General features: G+C 39.1%; 1 protein-coding gene across 1 annotated transcript in view; it reads right to left on the reverse strand.

Annotated features, from left to right (window-relative positions):
- igfbp3 (insulin-like growth factor binding protein 3) overlaps window positions 1-21,438 on the reverse strand; it is a 58,397-nt gene extending 36,959 nt beyond the window's left edge. The window contains exons 1-3 of the mRNA XM_057841132.1: window positions 20,840-21,438; window positions 12,246-12,499; window positions 7,592-7,711 (exon numbers count right to left, since the gene is read on the reverse strand). Coding sequence (XP_057697115.1) covers window positions 7,592-7,711; window positions 12,246-12,499; window positions 20,840-21,191 — 726 coding nt within the window. The 5' untranslated portion in view covers window positions 21,192-21,438. The remainder of the gene's footprint in view (window positions 1-7,591; window positions 7,712-12,245; window positions 12,500-20,839) is intronic.
- Window positions 21,439-23,035: the final 1,597 nt, after the last annotated feature.

Raw genomic sequence — 23,035 nt, forward strand, 5'->3', positions numbered from 1 at the left:
TGAAGTTGTCCAGGCCCTGAGGCAGCAAAACGGCCCCAAATCGTGACGCTCCCTCCACCATGCTTCATGGTGGAGATGAGGTGTTGATGTTGGTGAGCTGTTCCATTTTTCCTCCACACATGATATTGTGTGTTACTTCCAAACAATTTAACTTTGGTTTTATTAGTCCACAAAATATTTTGCCAAAATTTCTGTGGAATGTCACAAAGTGCCTTTTTGCGAACATTAAATGAGCAAGAATGATTTTTTCTTTTTTTTTTCTTTTTTTTTTTTTTTTTAGACAGCAGTGGCTTCTTCTGTGGAGTTCTCCCATGAACACCATTCTTGCCCATTGTTTTACATATAGTTGATATTGGACTGTACCAGTGATTTATGTAAGTCTTAAGGAGACACTCTACGTTTCTTTTTTTACCTCTCTGAGTATTCTGCGCTAAACTCTTGGCTTTGGTGGACGGCCACTCCTTGGGAGAGAAGCAACAGTGCCAAATTCTCTGTAGACAACTTCTCTGACTGTCGACTGATGAACATCCAGACTTTTAGAGACTTTCCCAGCTTTATACAAATCAACAATCCTTGACCGCAGGTCTTCAGACAGCTCTTTTGACCGAGCCATGATCCACATCAGACAATGCGTCTAATCAAGATAATTCTTAGCAGGTGCGTTTTACAGTGGGCAGGGCAGCTTTAAACCACTCATCAGTGATTGGACACACACCTGACTCAAATTGTTTGGTAAAAATTGGTTTCAATTGCTCTTTCAAGTCTCCTTAGGCAGAGGGTTCTTAATTTTCACCCTTCTGTCATTGCATGCTATCCTCATCAAAAATATGAAAACCTATAAATGGGTGGTTTTAGTTAAAGCAGACACTGTTTTTACATCTGTGTGATTTTGATAAGATCACATTCGATGGTGATTTTATGGAGAAATGTGAGAAATTCCAAAAGGTTCAGATACTTTTTCATACCACTGTATTTTGCAAAATTAAATATTGTTTTCAAAATATCTTGTTGACAAAGGCTGTTGTTGGCCTGTTATGTTAATATTCAACAAAGAGGTCATATGTTACGCGGTTTTTGCCTGCAGAATTGTAGTATTGTTTGTAGGAGAGGTCGTTGTGGGAGCAGTTGGCGTTAATAGCAAAAAGAATGGACATCAGTCAAAACTGTTAACAGTTAAAAACAATTAAAACGACAGCGCTGCCAAAGAGGAGATCTAAATTCCGGCACAACGACTGCTTAGCTTGTGCTGGAGATGCAGGCAGAAAGATAAGCAGCTCTGATCTTGGAGTGCCCATTTCAAAGTAGGAATTTTCCATGCCAATTTCATGTACTTTGGCCTTTAAGTCTGCTTGCGTTTGCTTTTACCAAGTACACATCAACCTTTCACTGAGCAAACCGCTTTCTCATTCCGTCAAGCAGCGAACCAACTGCGCCAACAAATGCATCACTCACTTTAAAAGGGAATGTAATTCGTACCTGTGTGAAGCATCCCATTTACTGGATTTCAAGTAATGTAGACTCTGTACGTCATCATCAATGAAATGCAACATAAAAATTCATTTGTGCTCACATATAATATTCCTTTCCTTTCCCATCCACTTTATTATGCGTGCGTTAAATGCGTCAAATATTTTAATTACCTCCCGTTAACGCGATAAATTTGACAGCACTAGTTTTTTAATTGATAAATATTGGGCTTTTAATATACTAAATCATAATTCACAACAGATATTTAAACCAGGGGTAAGGAAGCTTTTTGACTGAGAGAGCCAAAACACCTAACATATTTTAAAATGTGACTCCACGAGAGCCATACAGAGTGTGTGTGTATATAGAGGTGCGTGTGTGTGTATATATTATATAGTCACCTAGTTGTGATTGATAAAAATCTCAGTTGCGTACTCACCCCTTGGGAAATAACAAATAGAAACATGAATTAGCTTTGCGTATATTTCCTGGAAGTGGAAACCACAACCAGGGGGTTGTATGCATCATAGTGGCCGAGACAGGTGGAGTCTCTCAAGGTAGCAGTTTTGTGAGTCTCACTCTCCTGGAAGTGGCAACAATTTGACAGGTGAAAAAGTCATGAAAGTGAAACCGATCACATGCCTGCGTGACTTGCGGTACCACACAGTTCACTTTCGTGGTTTAATTTTCCTCTATGCATTTTTATTAACTATACTATATGTTATAGCCACACTGCTGGCTGAGCGGAGACTTAACGCATGAGGCGAGCTCTGTAATGCCAATATCCGTGCAATCCGCGACCACCAATGGGCACCAAATTGAAGCATATCATTGCAACATACGTTTGAAGTGTCCAAGATCACTGTGAGAATGCGCCATGAGCTCATCACAGCTCATTCATGTCAAGCGAGCCGGCTAGTTCGACGTTTAAGATTACAGGTTGGTGGAGAGCCAGATGCACTCATCAAAAGAGCCAGATATGGCTCCCGAGCCATAGGTTCCTGACCCCTGCTTTAAACATATGCCCGAAACTCTGTGTTATTGTTCTTTTCAATATTTGACTTCATTTTCTGAAATGAAAAAAATGTTCAATAATTGTTGTCAGTTTTTAAAGTTATTCAAAAGAAATTATACCTCTACATATGGAAAACAAAGTTCTTTCTGATAGACTTCAGTGCAAGTTATTTAAAATGTTTGAAATGTTTCCAGGTGAAACTTCCAATTTATCTTAGTCTAAGTATGTAGTGTGTTGTGCCCCTTTTTGCTCAGTTTCTCAGAAACCTTGCCTCACACCAACCCTTGTGCAATCTTCTTTTCACAGTATTGTCACCCTAGACGGTTCACACGGTCTCCTTTTCAGCGTGTTTCCGGTCATAAATCTGCAACACACCGTGAAGACACATTCCCTTGGATGCATTTAACACCTCACACACCACCAACCCTCTCAATAAGTAAAGAGTGGTAAAGCTTGGCACACTGGTACACTCAAACTATGAGCAGAGCTGACACATTCCTGGTGGATATTTGTTGACAGGAAATTCTCTAAATTTACAAAGCAGAGTGAAACTGCACTTTGGTACTTTGGAAAAGGGCGATGTTACAATATAAGAGCTTTTTTTTCTAATGTGTGTGCTTATTGTGTCTTGCCTTTATCTATGAATCACACTGCTTTCCGTTACGGAGTCATTATTTTTCAGAATGAAAAATGAAACCAACAGGTTCCTCACAAATCTTCCATTAGAATAGTGTCTACGTTAGCTCAGTGGCTGCCATTGACGGTGCTAGACATAGCGCCGTCTGTGGCACTGAAACCAGAGCATTCACAGCCAGTATGTGGGCCTTTTCAGGTCACCTCCTGGTAACTTTAGAGCATTTACAGGTTACTTCCTGTTGATTTTTCGGCACTTTCTATTCATTTGGGGACATTCTTCCTTTTCAGTAACTCCAAATCAACAGGAAGTGACCTTTTAGGGCTGTCAAAATTATCGCGTTAACGGGCGGTAATTAATTTTTAAAATTAGTCACGTTAAAATATTTGACGCATTTAACGCACATGCCACACTCAGACAGATTAAAATGACAGCACAGTGTCATGGTCACTTGTTACTTGTGTTTTCTGGTGTTTTGTCGCCCTCTGCTGGCACTTGGGTGCGACTGATTTGATGAGTTTCAGGCTTTCAGCACCATGAGCCCTGTGTAATTATTGACTTCAACAATGGCGAGCTACTAGTTTATTTTTTGATCGAAAATTTTAAAAATGTTATTAAAACAAAAACATTAAGAGGGGTTTTCATATAAAATTTCTATAACTTGTACTAACATTTATCTTTTAAGAAATCCAAGTCTTTCTATCCATGGATCGCTTTAACAGAATGTTAATAATGTTAATGCCATCTTGTTGATTTATTGTCTTAATAAACAAATGCAGTACTTATGTACAGTATGCTGAATGTATATATCCGTCTTGTGTCTTATCTTTTCATTCCAACAATAATTTACGGAAAAATATGGCATATTTTATAAATGGTTTGAATTCTGATTAATTACGATTACTTAATTTTTAAGCTGTGATTAAGTCGATTAAAAATTTTAATCGTTTGACAGCCCTACTTTAAATGCCTCAAAAACAACAGGAAGTGACCCCTAAATACACCAAAAGAAAAAGGAAGTGACCGTAAATCAACAGGAAATGACGTCAAATGCCCTAAAATTAATTAATTGACTGACATTGGCTGCCACTGACGGCCATAGATGTCCAATCCATTTGAAGTGGGAGAGTGGCGAATGTTCATTCGCTGCCATCCCTCCCACTTCAAAAGGATTGGACGTCTACTAGTCATAAACTACATTTCCTGACTAATGTATCGATAATTGTTATATCGCCGTATCATTAGATAATCATTATCGTGAGCCCTGCATCGCAAATCATATCATATCGTGAGGAACCCAGAGGTTCCCACCCCTATTTCACAGACCAACAATGGTGACTATAATTTTACACAAAGTATATAATGACATAGACTTCATAATATATTCACTGGGCGCGGGGCCGATTAATAAGGGGCCTATCTCCATCAGAGCTGACCGAGTGAAAACACACACAAAGAGCTTTTTATGTTGAAAATTCGTGTGAATAAATGCTTAAATCCCTGAATTCTTTATAGATATGAACGTAAAACAGTCTTGATTCTTGGTTAAAAGCAAAAAAAACACACACAAAAAACCGGGCAATTAGCATTTATTTTACGCAAAAATGTCGAACGTCTTTAAGCCACTGGGGCGCTGCCTTATCACCACTAAGAGCTTTTTACGTTGAAAATTCTTGTGAATAAATTCTTAAATCCCTGAATTCTTTATAGATATGAATGTAAAACAGTTTCTATTCCTGGTTAAAAGCAAAAAACCGGGCAGTTAGCGATTATTTTACATTATTATTGCAAATTATGACGCCAATGCCATAGCGGTTAATTTCTCCCATTGATTTTTTTTGACAATGTTTCAAACTGCATGCATGGTACGAAAAAAATAATAATTACCTTGAATCTTCGAACAAATCACTCCTGAGACAATCCTTCCTGTTTGTATGTGGTACAGCTTTTATACTTTTTCAACCTAAATCCAGCGTTGGATCGCTGCATGTGTGTGGGAATAACTGCGACCCACTTCGACTGACTGAAGCGGACTGTGGGACGGCCCCCTACTTAAAGGCGTGTCTGCGGAATGTGTCCTGTCAATATCATTATGAAGTCTATGATATTGACAGGAACCACAAAACTCAAGATGTTGTGGTTAATAGGACTGAAGGATATTTGATTTTTAAAAAATTACTGCAACTTTCTGTGAGTTTACAATATATTGTGATACATATTACGATATTAAAACTAGAACAATTTTCACCAGTTGACTTGAAAAGCTCTGTTTGGCAGGATTTTGGTTGACTCAGCATGAACATGTTGTATTCATTTAATACTTTTTAATCCAGGCTATGGGGGTTCATCTGTGAGTGATGAAGATTGCTGAAGAGAGGCTGTGTGCAGCATGGAGCAGCTTGCTGCTTTTATGAAACAAAACAAAAGTTTGTGGGTTCAAAAAAACAACAACAACCACACGTCCTGCAATGGGACTTTTGGACATACAGTACGCACATCACGATGGTAATGTTGAAACGATATACTGTATCGTGAAGGCCTAGCTGATAGTATTACTACACCTGGACATCACTCTCATTGGAAAACACTTTATTCCATTTAGTTCAAACTGTGAGTAGCTCTATTTCATCAGTGGATAATACTTGTAATACAGTTCAGAATAGGGATGTCCCAATCGCATATATTTGCAACTGAGTCACCTGATTTTGAGAATCTGTCCATACCGTGTCTCGATATGATTTTTTTTTTCATGACAAAAGTTCTAAACATGTTACTGTCCCACTGTGCCGCCTTCATAATGTAAAACATTTTTTAACAAGAATAACATAGAAAAATGGTTGTCTTTTTTAAATGCTTCATTGAGTGAGTCCACTCAAATCTACTCACACTCTGACACTCACGTTGCTGAGAACAGCCTCTCACTTACACTATGAGTTGCCACAGCACACTTATGCCTGGGCTGAAAGTTTAACGATGATTGTAACATTTGTGCCTTTGATCATAGAGCTACCAAGCTTCTCTGGCAAGATCAAAGCTACAAACCTGTCAGTCATCATTAAATTTAAGTACCAGACGCAAACTGCAATGGATGTTTGGTCACACTGCTTAGCAGAAAGGCAGGTGTGGCGCTAGTTAGAAATGTTAAAATATAACTTGAAACTTTATAAATGCTTTAAAGTGGAGACATTATGCCCTGGAACAAATGTTAATATATTCTAGTGGTTCTTAACCTAGGTCCGATCAAACCCCAGGGGTTCAGTACGTAGGTCAAAGGGGTTTAGCAAAGGTTAAGACACACAGGGCCCCATTTTCGTACACTGACTCAGGGCAAAGTGTTGTTTTAGACGTTTTGGACTGGTTTGCCCCCCATTTACAAGCTTCCCGTAATTCTATTTTTATCCCCCAACTGCTAGCCATCTATCTAATGGGAGGAGAAACTGGTTTGCTTAATGGAAGGTTGACCCATACTTTGTACGAGGAATTATAACCAAACAAAAAAAAAACATTTGCGTCATATTTTACACTGTAATAATAGTATGTGATGAAAGGATGCAACACTAAAATGAGAACGTAGACAAAGAACGAAGAAATCATTTTCCAATGTGAAAATCCACAGCAAAAGGCACAATTATTTGTAGTATATTTGAAATTTGAAGTAATTTGAATAGGAATTCACTCAGACATTAGCTTGCTATTGCTTAGCTATATGGGTTTTGAATTTGAAAAAAAAATCTTTAGTATTTAATTCCAAAGGGTTGTATGCACATGTGAAACTTGTGGGGTTCAGTACCATTAGCCAGGTTAAGAACCACTCTATTAGACTGTTCAACTTTCAAAGTTTCACATTATAAATTCAGATACCCGCACTGATCAGTTCTGTTTAAACAAGGAACATGGAGGCTGACTGTAATGGTGCAACTTACGTATGTATAAAAGAGGCCTCTGCCAACATGCGTTAGTGTCCTTGTTTTCATGCCGTTACCCTACAAATGGTTGACTTTGGGTGGCCCAGGTCTATACCACAGACAAGAAAAACTAAACCACCATTTGTTTTTTGCCTCACCAAGAGAACCCCACACCAACTACCACCATCAAACAAGCGCCATCCATACATTCTCCTGTCACCACATCTACCATGCCACACACACTCCCAAACCACATTCTTACATCCCTACCCCCCACATACTCCCACACCACACACCTGACCGACCTCATTTCCTGTGAGGCATGAGTCAGACGGCTGCACTGACTGGAGTAATACATGGTTGTAGTCATTCAGATAATATAGTGTTGATGCGGCTGTCAAGGCAACCACAGGAGCAAAAAAGGGGGATTGTGCAAGTGTGGGTGGGTGGGATGAATTAGTAAGCATTTTTTAGAAGTGTTCAGGCATGTGGTGGATCTATTAGTATGTATACAGGTGTGTTTTTAAGAAAGGGGGGGCGGTCAAAAATGAAACCGGTAGAGTTAGTCACCTGTCTTTTCTTATAGAAGCCTCTTCTATCACAGTTGGGTATGCGGAACCCTCTTGGATTGAGCACATTGCTGATTTTGAGGCCATTTAAGATGCTTTCCATCTCCCTCCGACATGGGCCCTGTGGGGACATGACAAACTGACATCAGGATTGCACATACATCTATGTCTAACAATGGTATTGTTTTCTCACATTTTGATTTCTATCAAACTAGGCATGTGCCGATTACCGGTTTTAAGGTATACCGTGGTATTAAAATGTCAAGGTTTCAAAACCGCAAAAAATTTCCGTCATACCGTTCCTAAGGTATAAGCTATTTTTTTTATCTCCCAAAAATGCAGGGAGAAATCCCTCCTTTTAACCTGTAAGGCTGCTGCTGATTGTCAGTGAGTCAGCTGTGCTCCACAATGGCTAAAGGAGGTGAAACTTCTGAACTTTTTCCCCCATCGAAGAAAACGAAATCGCTGCTATGGGAATATTTCCGCTACAGAAAAGTTACAGACGGCCACGGCTTAGAGGAGGGCCAACTGACATGTAAAACATGTTTACGGAGGGTGGCTGCCGAGGAGCCAATACCTCCAATATGATTTCGCATTCATACAAAATTAAAGGTTAGTGAACACTGTCATGAATGTTTCCCACCAGCTACGAGTTAACTCCAGTGTGTTTAGTGTGTCTAGCGGTGGTAAAACGTGTCTGTGTACAATGTACACATGATGCGAGGAATACACACTTGCTTTTTATGGGAAATAATTCAATTATTTTTGTTCTGATATTTTTTTTATTTTGGTTATTTATTTTCACTTAACATTGTACTTATGTTCCAATTTGCTAATATGTTTTGAAAAAATATCTTGTTCACTGGATTTTTTTTTAACCCAGATATCTCAAAGTAACACATTTTAGAGCTGTAATTGCAATACTGTGATACTGTGAAACCGTTATATTTTTCCTCGTTTATCATACCATCAGAATCTCATACCGGCACATGCCTAGAAATATTTTTTGACCATGATTATTTCAACAAGCAGGCCCTACTCCTTGATTTTTAAACATTTACTTGAAATTGCACAATTTATACCACAGATAAAGGTTTCTGTGCATGATTTGTCTTTATATTTTTAACACATGTGGAGAAAATACATGTCTGTACATAAAACAGTGACCGTATATAAATCACGATTTGCAAGTGTTAAAAAGGATACTAGTGCTGCAAAGATTAATCGATTAAATCAAGTAATTCGGTTGGAAAAAAAGCTTTGAATCAAATTTTGCTGCTTGGAAGATTCATTTAATGAGAGTGGCGTTGTAATGAATTGTTTTTTAAGTGTTTGCATTTAGATTTATTGATTTGGATAGATAGACTGCCCTCTAGTAGCAACAGTGAATATGACATAACTCATCTAACATGGCTGGATCCAGCTGTTCCCCATAAGGTTGCAAGTTTTTGTTTGAGCTAAAATGATTGTTCATGCATTTGTAATTTAGTTTAGAGGTATATTTAGCAGATTTTTTGTGGGAATATGTGTTTGGCCGATTTGTTAAGAGCATTGTAAAAACAAACAAAAAAATGTTTTGCATTATATAGCATTTAGGGTGGCGGAGTTTTGCTAGCCTGGTACTCCAGACTCACCGCTTTTCCAGCTATTGAGTCTGGCCACCATTAAGCGGATAAAATTTCCAGGGCGGAGCAAGCCACAGCGGACCAATCAGCGACGGGCTGGACGTGGTACTTGCGCGCGGAAGTAAACATACGAGGAGAGCGGAGTTTATTCAACATGGCTAGCGCGAGACAGACTGTTGTCAATGACTTGTGTCGATGTGTTTTTGGTAATTTAAAACTGATTTTACCGTGGATTGGAACATATTCTCGGCTCTCCTGTTCGCCATCTGTGTTGTTGTGGAGACGACTTCTGATGCGGAAGAGTGACGTTGCTCGTTAAGAACACGTCACGCAAATAAACAAATCTGATTTGTCGATTGATTTTGTACTTGCTCGACAGGCCGTTAATGGGTTGGGTCCCAGACTATTCTCTCAGTGTTTGAAAAACACAGGGAGAACAGTCTGGCCGTGCCAGGCAAGAATTTTGCTGTGGAAGTTAGCCAATTATTCTTTTGTTGTACTTCGATCATCATTTAATATTTAATAAGCTCAGATATTTTAATTTATTGTTGAATGCATTAATTGCTTTTGTGAAAATAAAGTATAATTCTGCATAGAAAGAACACTGGGGAATTGTATTTTATATTCACATTGAATGCTCTTTTGTACAGTGGTCCTGAAGTGCAACACACAGCGGCAAATCAAAAAAGAAAATGGCAAATTCAAAAACGCAACGGAAAATCCAAAAACAAAAGGGCAAATTCAAAAACACAACGACAAACCAAAAAACAAAACGGCAAATTCAAAACCACAACGGCAAATCAAAAAAACCAAATGGCCAATTTAAAAACCCAAAGCAAATCACACAACAAAACGGCAGTATTTAAAAACTAAAACAGCAAATCACATAACAAAAAACAACTTATTAAACACAACGACAAATCACATTAAGAAACGGCAAATCAAAAAACATAAAAATTTACATGAAGGAACAAGTAAAAAAATACACTCATCGCTGAGTGGACGAATCTATCGGAAAGGGTAGGTACTGATAAACTAGGAAGTTATTCCGCTTCTGGCGTGGAATTTGAAAATGAGCTCTACTGAAGACGCGAACGTGGCTTTTGCTATAAATGAATATCTTTATTCGGCACATACAGTGGCATGAAAAAATATCTAAACCTTTTGGAATTTCTCACATTCCTGCATAAAATCCCCATCAAATGTGATCTGATCTTTGTCTAAATCAAACAGATGAAAAAAAAAGTGTCTGCTTTAACTAAAACCACCCAAAGATTAATAGGTTTTCATATTTTAATGAGGATAGTATGCAAACAATGACAGAAGGGGGAAAAATAAGTGCGTGAACCATCACATTTAATATTTGTTCCCCCTCATTGGCAGCAATAACTTCAACCAGACGCTTCCTGTAGCTGCAGATCAGTCTGGCACATTGATCGGGACTAATCTTGGGACTAAACTAACCCATTCCTCTCTACAAAACTACTGTAGTTCAATCAGATTCCTGCAATGTCTGGCATGAATCGCTGTCTCCAGGTCATGCTACAGCATCTCACTGGGGTTCAAGTCTGGACTTTGACCTGGCCACTCCAGCACGTGTATTTTGTTCTTCTGAAACCATTCTGAAGTTACTTCTGTGTTTTGGATCATTGTCTCGTTGCAACATCCACCCTCTTTTTAGCTTCAAATGTCAGACAGACGGCCTCAGGTTTTCCTGCAAAACATCCTGATAAACTTTTGAATTCATTCTTCCATTAATGATTGGAAGTTGTCCAGGCCCTGAGGCAGCAAACAGCCCCAAATCATGATGCTCCCTCCACCACGCTTCACGGTGGGGATGAGGTGTTGATGTTGGTGAGCTGTTCCATTTTTTCTCCACATATGACGTTGTGTGCCAAAACAATTCAACTTTGGTTTCATCAGTCCATTAAGTATTTTTCCATAACATCTGTGGAGTGTCCAGGTGCTTTTTTGCGAACATTAAATGAGCAACAATGTTTCTTTTTCAGACAGCAGTGGCTTCCTCCGTGGAGTCCTCGCATGAACATAATTCTTGGCCATAGTTTTACATACAGTTGATGCGTGCACGGCCGCTCCTTGGGAGAGAAGCAACAATGCCAAACTCTCTCCATTTGTAGACAACTTCTCTGACTGTTGATTGATGAACATCCAGACTTTTAGAGATGGTTTTGTATCCTTTCCCAGCTTTATACAAATCAACATTCCTTGATCGCAGGTCTTCAGACAGCTCTCTTGACCGAGCCATCAATCACACAATGCTTCTCATCAAGACAATTCTTACCAGGTGTGTGTTTTGTAGTAGGCAGGGCAGCTTTAAACCACTCATCAGTGATTGGGCACACACCTGACTTTGTTTGGTAAAAAACTGTTTCAATTGCTCTTTAAATCTCCTTAGGTGGAGGGTTCACTCACTTGTTCTTCCCCCTTTTGTCATTGTTTGCATGCTATCCTCATTAAAATATGAAAAGCTAGAAATGTTTGGGTGGTTTTAGTTAAAGCAAAGACTTTTTTTTTCATCTGTGTGATTTTGACAAAGATCAGATCACATTTGATGGTGATTTTATGCAAAAATGCGAGAAATTCCAAAAGGCTACTTTTTCATACCACTCTACGTATGAAGTAAGATATTACGTCCCGAATAAAAATATTCATTTGTATGAATGAATATTATATTGTAGCGTCACAAGGAGTACTAACGGCGCCGCGATGGTGTGTCAGTGCGACTATCTTATTGGTGCATGGTGCAGCCCTAAAGTATATACTGACATACCCTTCACATTTAAAATCAAAGGCATTTATTAGACGTAAAACTTGAATCTGGTCCGATGAGAAAATAACATTGGAGGCTGCTATAGTTTGATACATTTTTTTTAGAAACGTTGCATTAAAGTATATGTAGTATATGTGTAGGGTTAAAAATAATGAAAACACAGTAAACAAATAAGTTACAGTGAATGAAAGTGCATCTTCATTTTTTTTTTGGTAGAAATCTCATTTTGTTTGACTTACATACTCAGTCTCCCTTTTGTTCTCCAGGGAGAAGTTCTGCATATCCATAATGGCTCCTCCCTCTGACACTGATTCCACCTTGTAGCTGTGAGTCTTTCGGTTCTGATCTTTCTTTATCAGCTTGTTGTGTAATGGAGGCCTGGTATCCATCAGACTTCCACTGTGCTTCTCTTTGACAGATGAAAAAACAGGCACCACACTCAGCGTAGACGTCTTGTTGGTAAGACTTTCCTCAACCTGATTTTGGCCATGGTCTGCATGAGTAAACAAAATAAATGTTATGTTTTGAATATTACGTTGCGTCCAATGAGTGGCAAGACCTCATGAAGCACACTACCATAAAATTAGCAAACTGTGCACGTGTGTGTTCTCGCATACACACTTAAGCCCACACACGTGCCCAAATTTGTAGAGGCCATCACAGAAGATATTATTTTTAATTCTAGGGGAACAATTCTGATGTGAAAAGTCAAGTTATTAGTTATCGTAATAAAGTGACTAGAAAGGAAAAAAAAAAAAAAAAAAACATCAAGAAGTCACTGGCTTTTACCGACATAAAAACAGGCTTTTGTTCCAATGGCGCTACAGGCTCGAACAATATCTAAAGCTCCTTGTAGGGTCCGTTAAATTCATTTGAATATTATTTTCAGACTCCTTTAGCCGGCACATGAAGCTGTACATCAATTTTCTTAAAAGTGCCTTAAAGGTGGGTAACCCATAGCTAACAATTAGCTGGTGCAGTACTATCTAGGCACATGCAGTAACAGCCTCAGGGCATCATTGTAGGCTACATTTAGCCTCTGCAAGGATTTAGCCATGTTCCTTGAGCAGTGTAAAACAGTGTGCAGTATGCCCTAAACAGTGAGGTTTTAACGTGGAGGGATCGCAAAGAAAATCTTCTTTCAAGCATGTTTGCATTGCAAAGCCATAGACTTCATAATAACATTTTTTGCTTTTAACCAAGAACCGAGACTGTTTTACGTCCATATTTAGGGTATAAAGAATACAGGGATTTAAGCATTTATTCACAAGAATTTTCAACGGAAAAAGCTGTGTTTCCACCTGGTCAGCTTTGACGGAAACAGGCCCCCTATGAATCGGCCCCCGCGCCCCGTCAATACATTATGAAGTCTACTTCAAAGCATTGACGATGCATATCCCTGTCACCTGACAAGTCTTCAGATATGAAGTGGCCGAGATATTTAGCTTCATTGCAAATATTCAGAGCTATTTTGCCCTGAAAGAACAGAGGGAATGTAGCAGTCATATCTTCTTTAGCGCGCACAATCAGAAAATGATACTTTTCCCTGAGTTATATTTGATGCCAAAAGGGTCACTAAATTGGGAACATATTGAGGGGAGCTCCTGCAAGCCAGCACTGCATGGGGAGAGCACCACCACATCATCCACGTACATGAGATAGTTAGTGACACTATAACAGTGCCTCTTTGTTCAATATCAGTATTATTTAAATTAGAACTAATGATATTATGGTAATTTACTATACAACAGTCTTAAAAGTCAAAACCAGTAGTACCAAGTACTAGTAGATGATTAGATATCTTTACATTCGAGAAAAAATATAGATGATTAGATATCTTTACATTTGAGAAAAAATATACATACTACTGTGCTGCTTTTTGCACTGGATATTTTTAGGTTGCAGCACCATTTGATGGATTTAACATTTGTAGCAGGCCATTTTATTGTCAATACAAGAATAGAGTTGGGGACAAGCTGTCATAATTGTAATTTTTCACCAAATAATTGAAAATGTATTATAGACAAGTTTCCTCAGCGAAATATGGGCGGCACCATCTTGGAAAATTTCTGCTTCGAACTTCCCGTACAGAAAAAAACCTCATGAGTTGCGGTTGAAATCAATAGTGTGTTGACAAAGTTAAAACAGCAAAATCAAGCCAGAGAAACCCACGGAAGGAGATTGTGTGATTGTTCTTATCACTTCATTGATCATTCGTGGAAAAAATTATAACAACCTGTCAGCCAGTGTTGACATGAGGTATAGATGGATACGATGGTCACTTGAGTGACCAAAATGAGATGAAATTACACATTATATGCAGAAGGGCTGACATGGATTTTGTTGTTACAAGGAAATGCTACAGGGTATGTACATATAAACAAAAATAGTATGTCATTGTTTTTTTATTGCAGATATTGATCGCAATGAAAAACATTTGGACAATATGATTCCATTTCTTGTTTTATTTTAAACGATCGGTGCATGTGCAAAACAGGTTGATAAATCACAATTTACAAAATTATTAGAAAAAATAGCATACGAGAATGTGATATCAGTCAGCAGAGCTCCGGAGCGGCTTGAGAGCCTCGCCAAACTTTGAGCCGACATTACGCTGACCCGCGGCGGCATCCGGACGGGCTTTATCCCGCTGTTCTCAGTAATTCCAGCTACAATAGAGTATCTTAAAGTTGCTGCAGTTAAAAAGCTCGTAGTTGGATCTCAGGATCGACGTGACGATCCGCCGTGAGGCGAGCCACCGTCTCCAGCCTCAGCTCAGGGAGAACGCATGTAGTCTTTATATGTGTCCATCAACGTACAGTAAGTGAGGTAAATCAACTTATCTTCCCTTGCCTAACGATGTTTTCCACATGTAAACAAACAAACAAAAAGGTATGCGTTGTTATAATTGTGCCATTTACACGTACTGATTAGCAACAGGCTAACAGCAGATACAGTGGTTGTAGTAAATAATATTAAACATCATCATAATTACAATCATCATCGTAATAACAATATCAAAGGCAACAAGTCGTTTCATGCGCAAGATTTTAGCTTCAGTATTTTTTGAGCACCGGACACATGAAAATGCAGGAATAGGAAGAACGTACCTTTCATAACATAGCGGCAACATGGCTACAAAAACACCCGGTGTGGTGGCACGAGCTTGGTTCCACATCTGCCTTCATGCACATGTTGTCCTCCCCTGTCATGATGATGGCAGATGGATGCTGTATTTCCAAATTGTCTTTTTTAAGGGATTTTGATGAGTTATGCTATTCCACTGCTGTTTCGAATGGAGAAATTCTAAAACAGAAGTTGCTTGCAGATATAAGGAAGTAAAGCGGAAGTACCTCTGGAACTTGTCTATACTGTGGCATCTTGATATTGTGATATAAAATGGCCCATATCGTGATTTTCTATATATATAAAAGAACATTTTTTCATGGTACTTTCACTAAAGAGTACACTTAAAACCATGCGCATCAGACAACCCCAATATCAACCAGCACTTTACTAATAAAGGCAATGAAAAAACCTGTTGACCAGAGCACAAGTGTCACTGGCAGTGACAGAAATCGTTTGATTGAAGTGTCTGCCTCAAAAAGGTTGTAGGTACCGTAATTTTTGTCCAGGCCTGTTTCAATAGCCTGAGCACATTCCTGAATGATGGAATGGTGTATCTTCCAAACATGACTCGAGGTGACAAATTTGTCAATACATTCGCTACAACTATAAATAATCATAAATTGTTGTGTGATGTAAAGCACTTTGAATAATCATTTTGCCAGCTTTGGGTGTATGATCACAACTGTGTGTCCCGGTCTGCAGGCAACGTGTAGGTGTAACACGCTGTCGGCATCCACACTCTAAAGGGAGAAAAAAAAACAAATAAGAGATAGAGTGCGCAATTGAGTGCGATCACCTATCACAAAGTTACACTATTGTTCAATATTCAGCAACAAATAGTAGGAAGATGAAGGTCTGTCTGCCGGGCAAAAATCTTAGATTGAAGAAATTGTGTAATTTGTGAGGCATTAGAGATTATTAAATCCTTATCAAATCATGATCAGCTAACTAATTCAAAACACATACAAAGATTCACTGAGCCTTTAAACAATCTCTCAATATAGGTCAGCAGACTAAACAATCATGCAGAAGACTGCTGACATGTACAGACGTTCCGAAAATTCTGTATCCAAGCCTAGAAAAAGAAAACTGGGTGGATGGAAAAGTATCACAGAAAATGTCCACCAGAAAAGGCTTATCACAGCTTTAGATGATTGTCAAGTGAAATCCCTTTACGAAACAAAACGTCACATTCCTTGTAAGAGGTATAGCTCATGGGCTGGCAAGCTGCAGCTGCCATTCCTGTCTAACCACCCGATCAATTTATGACGCGGTGAAACTCCACAATCTCCCAGACGGCCCAGAAGTAAGAAAAACAAAACAGGATGTCAACAGCATGGGATGCCAACATGTAATGTCTCCGTTACATTCCGTCAACAGTCAAAATACAATGAAACAATCTTCTAAATAAACAACAATATTTCTCCTATGACACGTGCAATGTTACTTTGAAAGAAAAAAAAGTTTAGATTTTCCAATGACATTGAGAGAAAATCGAATCATTAAAGACGTTGTCATACATTTACACAGTATAAGGGCAAGGTTGTAAACAGCCCAAACTGTGGTCAGGAGGGCCTATTTCGGAGAAGGAAAAGTCTGTGGGAGTGACAGCAGTGGATAACAGTAGGATGGACTTTTAGAATTTGACCAATGAGGACATCTGTCATTTCCCCTCCTCATCATGCACATCAAGGTAGATAGCATGCATGTTTCTGTTAATTATGTAAAGGCTTGCAGGTCTGTGAAGCACGATACTACTCTATATATTTAGTTTCTTAAGCAAAGCTCGATTGCACTAAATTGGGTACAAGTAGAAGGCAAGCTGAGTGTGTTCTGTTAGTGTCAATGTACACTAGTGGACACATGATATATGTGTTTGTGTGATAATTTGGCTGCTGGGTGAAAAATATGCTGCTGCCAACCCGTATAACCTATGACAAGAACTGCACACAGAGATTTGGAGGCCCTGACGTCAGCAATGCCTAAACACACAACTGTGTGTATTCACACAGTGGTGGCGTGTGTGCCGTCTCACCACTGTGAGTACCAAACATCGTGGGGAATACTATTGTGCCGAGGAATAAGGAAAAGTGCAATGATTTCAGTTTGGGATTATGCAGTTTAAGTACAATATCCGATCCTCATTCTACAGAAACATAAACAAGCATACTATTCCTTCTCAAGAAATTAGTGTATTGTGATAAAGTTCATTATTTTCTGCATTGTACTTATAAACATTAGACTTCCATTAATTTTAGATTCGTTACACACAACTGAAGTAGTTCAAGCCTTTTATTGTTTTAATATTGATGATTTTGGCAAAAAAGTCAAGAAAAAACATAAATCTCTATCTAAAAAAATTTGCATATTTCATCCGACCAATACAAAAAAAGTCAACCTTCATTTAATTATATTGGTTATGCCCTCAATAACTGGTTGGGAATCCTTTTGCAGAAATGACTGCTTCAATGCGGCGTGACATGGAGGCAATCAGCCTGTGGCACTGCTGAGGCCAGGATGCTTCGATAGCGGCCTTAAGCTCATCCACAGTTTTGGGTCTGGTGTCTCTCAACTTCCTCTTCACAATATCCCACAGATTCTCTATGGGGTTCAGGTCAGGAGAGTTGGCAGGCCAATTGAGCACAGTAATGCCATGGCCAGTAGACCATTTACCAGTGGTTTTGGCACCGTGAGAAGGTGCCAGGTGGTGCTGAAAAATGAAATCTTCATCTCCACAAAGCTTTTCAGCAGATGGAAGCATGAAGTGCTCCAAAATCTAAAGATAGCTAGATGCATTGACCCTGCCCTTGATAAAACACAGTAGACTAACACCAGCAGCTGACATGGCACCCCAGATCATCACTGAGTGTGGGTACTTGACACTGGACTTCAGGCATTTTGGCATTTCCTTCTCCCCAGCCTTTCTCCAAACTCTGGCACCTTGATTTCCGAATGATATGCATAATGTGCTTTCATCTGAAAAAAGTACTTTGGACCACTGAGCAACAGTTCAGTGCTGCTTCTCTGTAGCCCAGGTCAGGCACCTTTGCCGCTGTTTCAGGTTCAAAAGTGGCCTGACCTGGGGAATGCGGCACCTGTAGCCCATTTCCAGCACACGCCTATGCACGGTAGCTCTGGATGTTTCTACTCCAGACTCAGGCCACTGATTCTGCAGGTCCCCCAAGGTCTGGAATCGGCCCTTCTCCACAATCTTTCTCAGGGTGCGGTCACCTCTTCTGGTTGTGCAGCGTTTCCTGCCACAATTTTTCCTTCCCACAGACTTCCCACTGAGGTGCCTTGATACAGCACTCTGAGAACAGCCTATTCGCTCAGAGGTTTCTTTTTATGTCTTAGCCTCTTGCTTGAGGGTCTCAATGATGGCCTTCTGGACAGCAGTCAGGTCGGCAGTCTTGCCCATGATTGTGGTTTTGAGTAATGAACCAGGCTGGGAGTTATTAAAAGCCTCAGGAATCTTTTGCAGGGGTTTTGAGTTAATTCGTTGATTCAGATGATTAGGTTATGAGCTTCTTTAGAGTACCTTTTCATGATATGCTAATTTTTGGAGATAGAGATTTTTGGTTTTTCTTGACTTTTTTGCCAAAATCATCAATATTAAAACAAAAAAAAGGCTTGAATTACTTCAGTTGTGTGTAATGAATCTAAAATATATGAAAGTCTAATGTTTATCTGTACATTACAGAAAATAATGAACTTTATCACAATATGCAAATTTTTTGAGAAGGACCAGAATATTTTCATGTCGTTTTGAATAACAATCTTCCTCTAAATGCAAATTTATTCAACACAGGTGATTACCTCGAGTCACTGATGGACATTTGCCTGACTTTGGCGCAGGCAGCATGGGATTAATTACCCGTTCAGTGTTCACTGCATGTTTTTGATCAAGCGCATCCCAGAAGAAAGAATCTTGCTTAAGAAAATGAAAAATAACAGAAATTCATTTTTCTGCTGTCTGATAGTGGAGAGAAACACCAATAAAGGTCGATATCTACAGGAAGTAGGCAACATTGCCTTGAGCAGCCATATTTTAGATGCTGGAAGTGTTTTAGCCAATCAATTGCGAGAATTTCTTTTCCCGAATTCAAGGATTTCAGATAGTCTGCCATCACTCGTGACGTCTCTCATATACCCAAAATGTCCAAGGCTATTCTGATAGCAATACAGTGATCCCTCATTTTTTGCGGCTAACGGGGACCGCCCTACACCCCTCGCGAGGCAGAGCTTATTAACCGTAATTTTAGAACTATAAGCTGACTATAAGCCGCCACCCACTGGTAACACCTTATTTGACAGCAGAATAATACGACTGTCATAAGACCAAATGAGCCACCATTCATTGCTTCAAGAAGCTTCATTTGGCCATCACTGCTCCCTTAAGGAACACTATCAACCTCTGCTGCCACCTGCTGTCAACAGTGTTGTTGTCCAGCATGCCTCCTAGCATGCATTGCAGTGCTACAGATATATATATACCAATCAAAATGTATGTTCTGTGCTAATTATTTCTTCAGTTACTGTTCCAGTTGTCATTAGGTAATCATAATTATGAAATGACACTGTCATGAGCAATAATGAATTTTTATAACAGATGTAATTTAGTGTTATCTGGCAAATTTAAGCATCTTTGTGTGGTTTGAAAAGCGCTCTAGAAATAAAATGTATTATTATTATTATACCGTATTGGCCCAAATATAAGACGTCCCTCATTATAAGACGACCCCCTCTTTTTCAAGACTCAAGTTTGAAAAAAGACTTTTTGAACACCAAATTAATTTTTATCCAGAAAATAATTACTGTACATCCGAAACAAATGATTATAACAATATATTTGAGAGAAAAAGCATGCTATTTTGCCTCATTCAATTCTTAATATCTGAACATTTAAATATGTAAACTAAAGTGCAATCACATTCGTAAATGAATGGCTTCTTTTTTTTTTAAAATGTAAATAAACCAATCTATTGTTATGAAACAACAAAATTGCAATAACTGCATTAACCATTAAAGTGAAGTCTAACTGTAACTGTAGTCTTGAAACAAATCTGAATAAGGAAAAACATTGCAATAAAATAATGCAAACTGGTTAAACTTCAGAGTAGCTGAGATCTGTCATGACAGAACATCGCTTCAATGATATCTGGCACCATCTAGCGTCGTGAACCGCAAATATAAGACGACCTTCTCTTTTTCAGTCTTATTTCAATGCAAAAAACACCGTCTTATATTCGGGCCAATACGGTAATTATATAAATAATCTTACTTTTGAAGCGATATAAAAGATCCAAACTGAACATAAATGAAGTTAGTGATAATTTCTTTTAATTTTTGTGATAAAAATTAAAGGAACACTTTGTTACTTTAATTTATGTGTAGTGCAGTGTATTTAAAAAACTCGCTTTTATGATCATCAGCAATTAACCTCTCAGTGGCTTACGTCACCAAATCCTTCCCGCCATGTCAAACGCCCTCTAGGTAATTTTGCTGGATTGAAAGTAAAATAAAAAAACTGGATTGCTTCTATGAGTAACCACGTCTCCCTAATACCCGAATAATGACACTTTGTGTCAACAAGCCCGAACGGCAGCTTGCACATGTCAGACAGTAAAAGCAGTATTTCCATAGGCAGCAACAATCCGGTGTTTGCAAACCGCACGTTTTGCGCAAAACGCATAACGTTCCCTACCTTGCTTTTGCGGCGTCACTGGGATTCTGTTGAGTTTTTTAGCGCACACTCCCCGTCCCTCCAACAACGCTTGCAGGGGTCTGCTCTCGCCCAACTGGTGCTGGCAGGTCAAACCGGAGCCGCAGCGCGCCGTGTACACGCCGCACGCATGTCCTTGGCCGAGGGCGCACGTCACGCAGCAGCCGCAGCCCGGCTCTCTCAGCCGCTCTGCGCAGTCCTTGGGAAGAGGCTTGCACTGTAGGAGCGCCACAGCGTCGCACGGGTCGCAACGGACGACCGGTCCCGCGGCGATGACTGACCGCGCGAACGCAGCCAAAGTGGCCGTGAGACAAAGCAGGCAAAGTACGGGCATGGTGCCGATGGCGATCGTCACCACTGGACACAGGAGAAGTTCTCAAGGGGGCTCTATCTTGTGACACTACGAGCCTGCTGGCCTTCTCCATCTGTATTTTCTTTAACGCCAACTTCTCATTTTATACAGGAGGGGATAAGGCCAAGCAGTCACTCCCTCCCCCGTATGAATAATGTAAAACGGATAGTCCAGACATGAGGGATCGGTACATCCGGTAAGAAGACAGTGCCCCTCCAATAGCTCTTTCCATTCAATATGATACTGCTCAACCTGTTCTGCGAAATTAAAATGCACTTCATCGGCAATGATGTTGACTTGTGCCCAACGTTACGGTAGAGCTGACTTTACAGGCCCCTGATTCATGACCTTAATTTCGCTTGTAAATGGGGGGAAAAAAAAAAAAAATCTTTTCCCATTAAAATGAATGTGAGTACCATTAACAGTGTACTGCAAAAACCCTTTTTTTTCTTTTTTTTTTTCTAAATAAATCAGGTGGAGTTAAGCTATCTGAGGTCACAAGAGATTTATAAAACAAAAACAAATAATAAAATTCCTAGAGGAGAATACACATCGCCCAGACTTATTTGAATTTATATCTATATTCTTGTTTTTTCCAATTAATTATAATTTGTTATAAATACTTTTTGAAGTTGTAAGTTTTTAATCATTTTTTAAATCAGAATTATTTTTGGTTATTTATTACTTATGTTTTTTTAAAATTTGCATTTACCCTAATTTCTCAAATATAACGCATACTTTTTTTTTCTCCCCAAAATCAACTTGTAAAATCATGGTGCGCATTATAAACGGGTACATGGATGGAGACAGAAATATATATATATGTATATATATACCGATTTTTAAAATTTTTTTCTGACACGGCCACGTTGTGTTGAAGAAAAGTATGCGGCGATCCGTTGCAGACCATTATGGTACATGACGTCACCATTTTGTTTCGGTAATACTTCACTCTGATCGGCCGAATGATTTCGTCTGTGTTAAATTCTGCTTTTTTCACTCTTCATAAAGCACAGAATTTAGTTTCTTGAACTCATTTGAGTCAACCTTTATTGAAGCTCCGCAACTCGGACCATAACAAACGTGACAACATAAACTTCCTGTGTGTGTCCGTCAACTATATCTGTCCCTCGGAAAACTCAAACCCAAATAACAATAGTTCCTATTGTTACTGTCGTGTCGACAGCGATGAGCTCTCTCGGTTTTCCGACGTACGTTCTCACTTTCATTTTACCGTTCGGGTATTCGGGAAATTACGGTAATATATGGCGGAAAAAACTCAGGTGACTTAAAATTCTGCTCTGAGACCCCCAATATGGCCAACTTTGAAAATTGTCCGATATGCATGTGTGATACATCATTGGAAAGATTAAAATCTCAATTTTCTGGGGGAAGAAAAATTTTGAACAGGAGGGCATTTTATTTTATTTTTTTAATGTTTTTTAAACAGCAAAACCCTATCTGGAGGTGAGAGCATACAAGAGCAGAATTACAGATGCCATGACTTTAACGAGATATTATCACGTACTTACCTTGTTTCGATCCAAAACTCCATGTAGCATGTATCACTGAGTGTCAAGACACAGCTGTGAATGGCCACAGCCAGATTTTTGGGGGATATTATGGATTAAACATGGTAATATAACAAGGGTAGTGATGCAGAAATCGCAGACATCAAGGAGTGGTCAAGATTTTCTTTTTCATATATTTACCCTTTTAAACTTTCTTTAAATATTTTTCTTTGTTTGGATCGATTATTTATCATCTAACATATCGAAGAAATTGCGACAGTAAACAAAAAAACTAACAATTAAGCGATAGTTATG

This window comes from Corythoichthys intestinalis, chromosome 7, assembly GCF_030265065.1.
Source record: "Corythoichthys intestinalis isolate RoL2023-P3 chromosome 7, ASM3026506v1, whole genome shotgun sequence".
NCBI lineage: Eukaryota > Metazoa > Chordata > Actinopteri > Syngnathiformes > Syngnathidae > Corythoichthys > Corythoichthys intestinalis.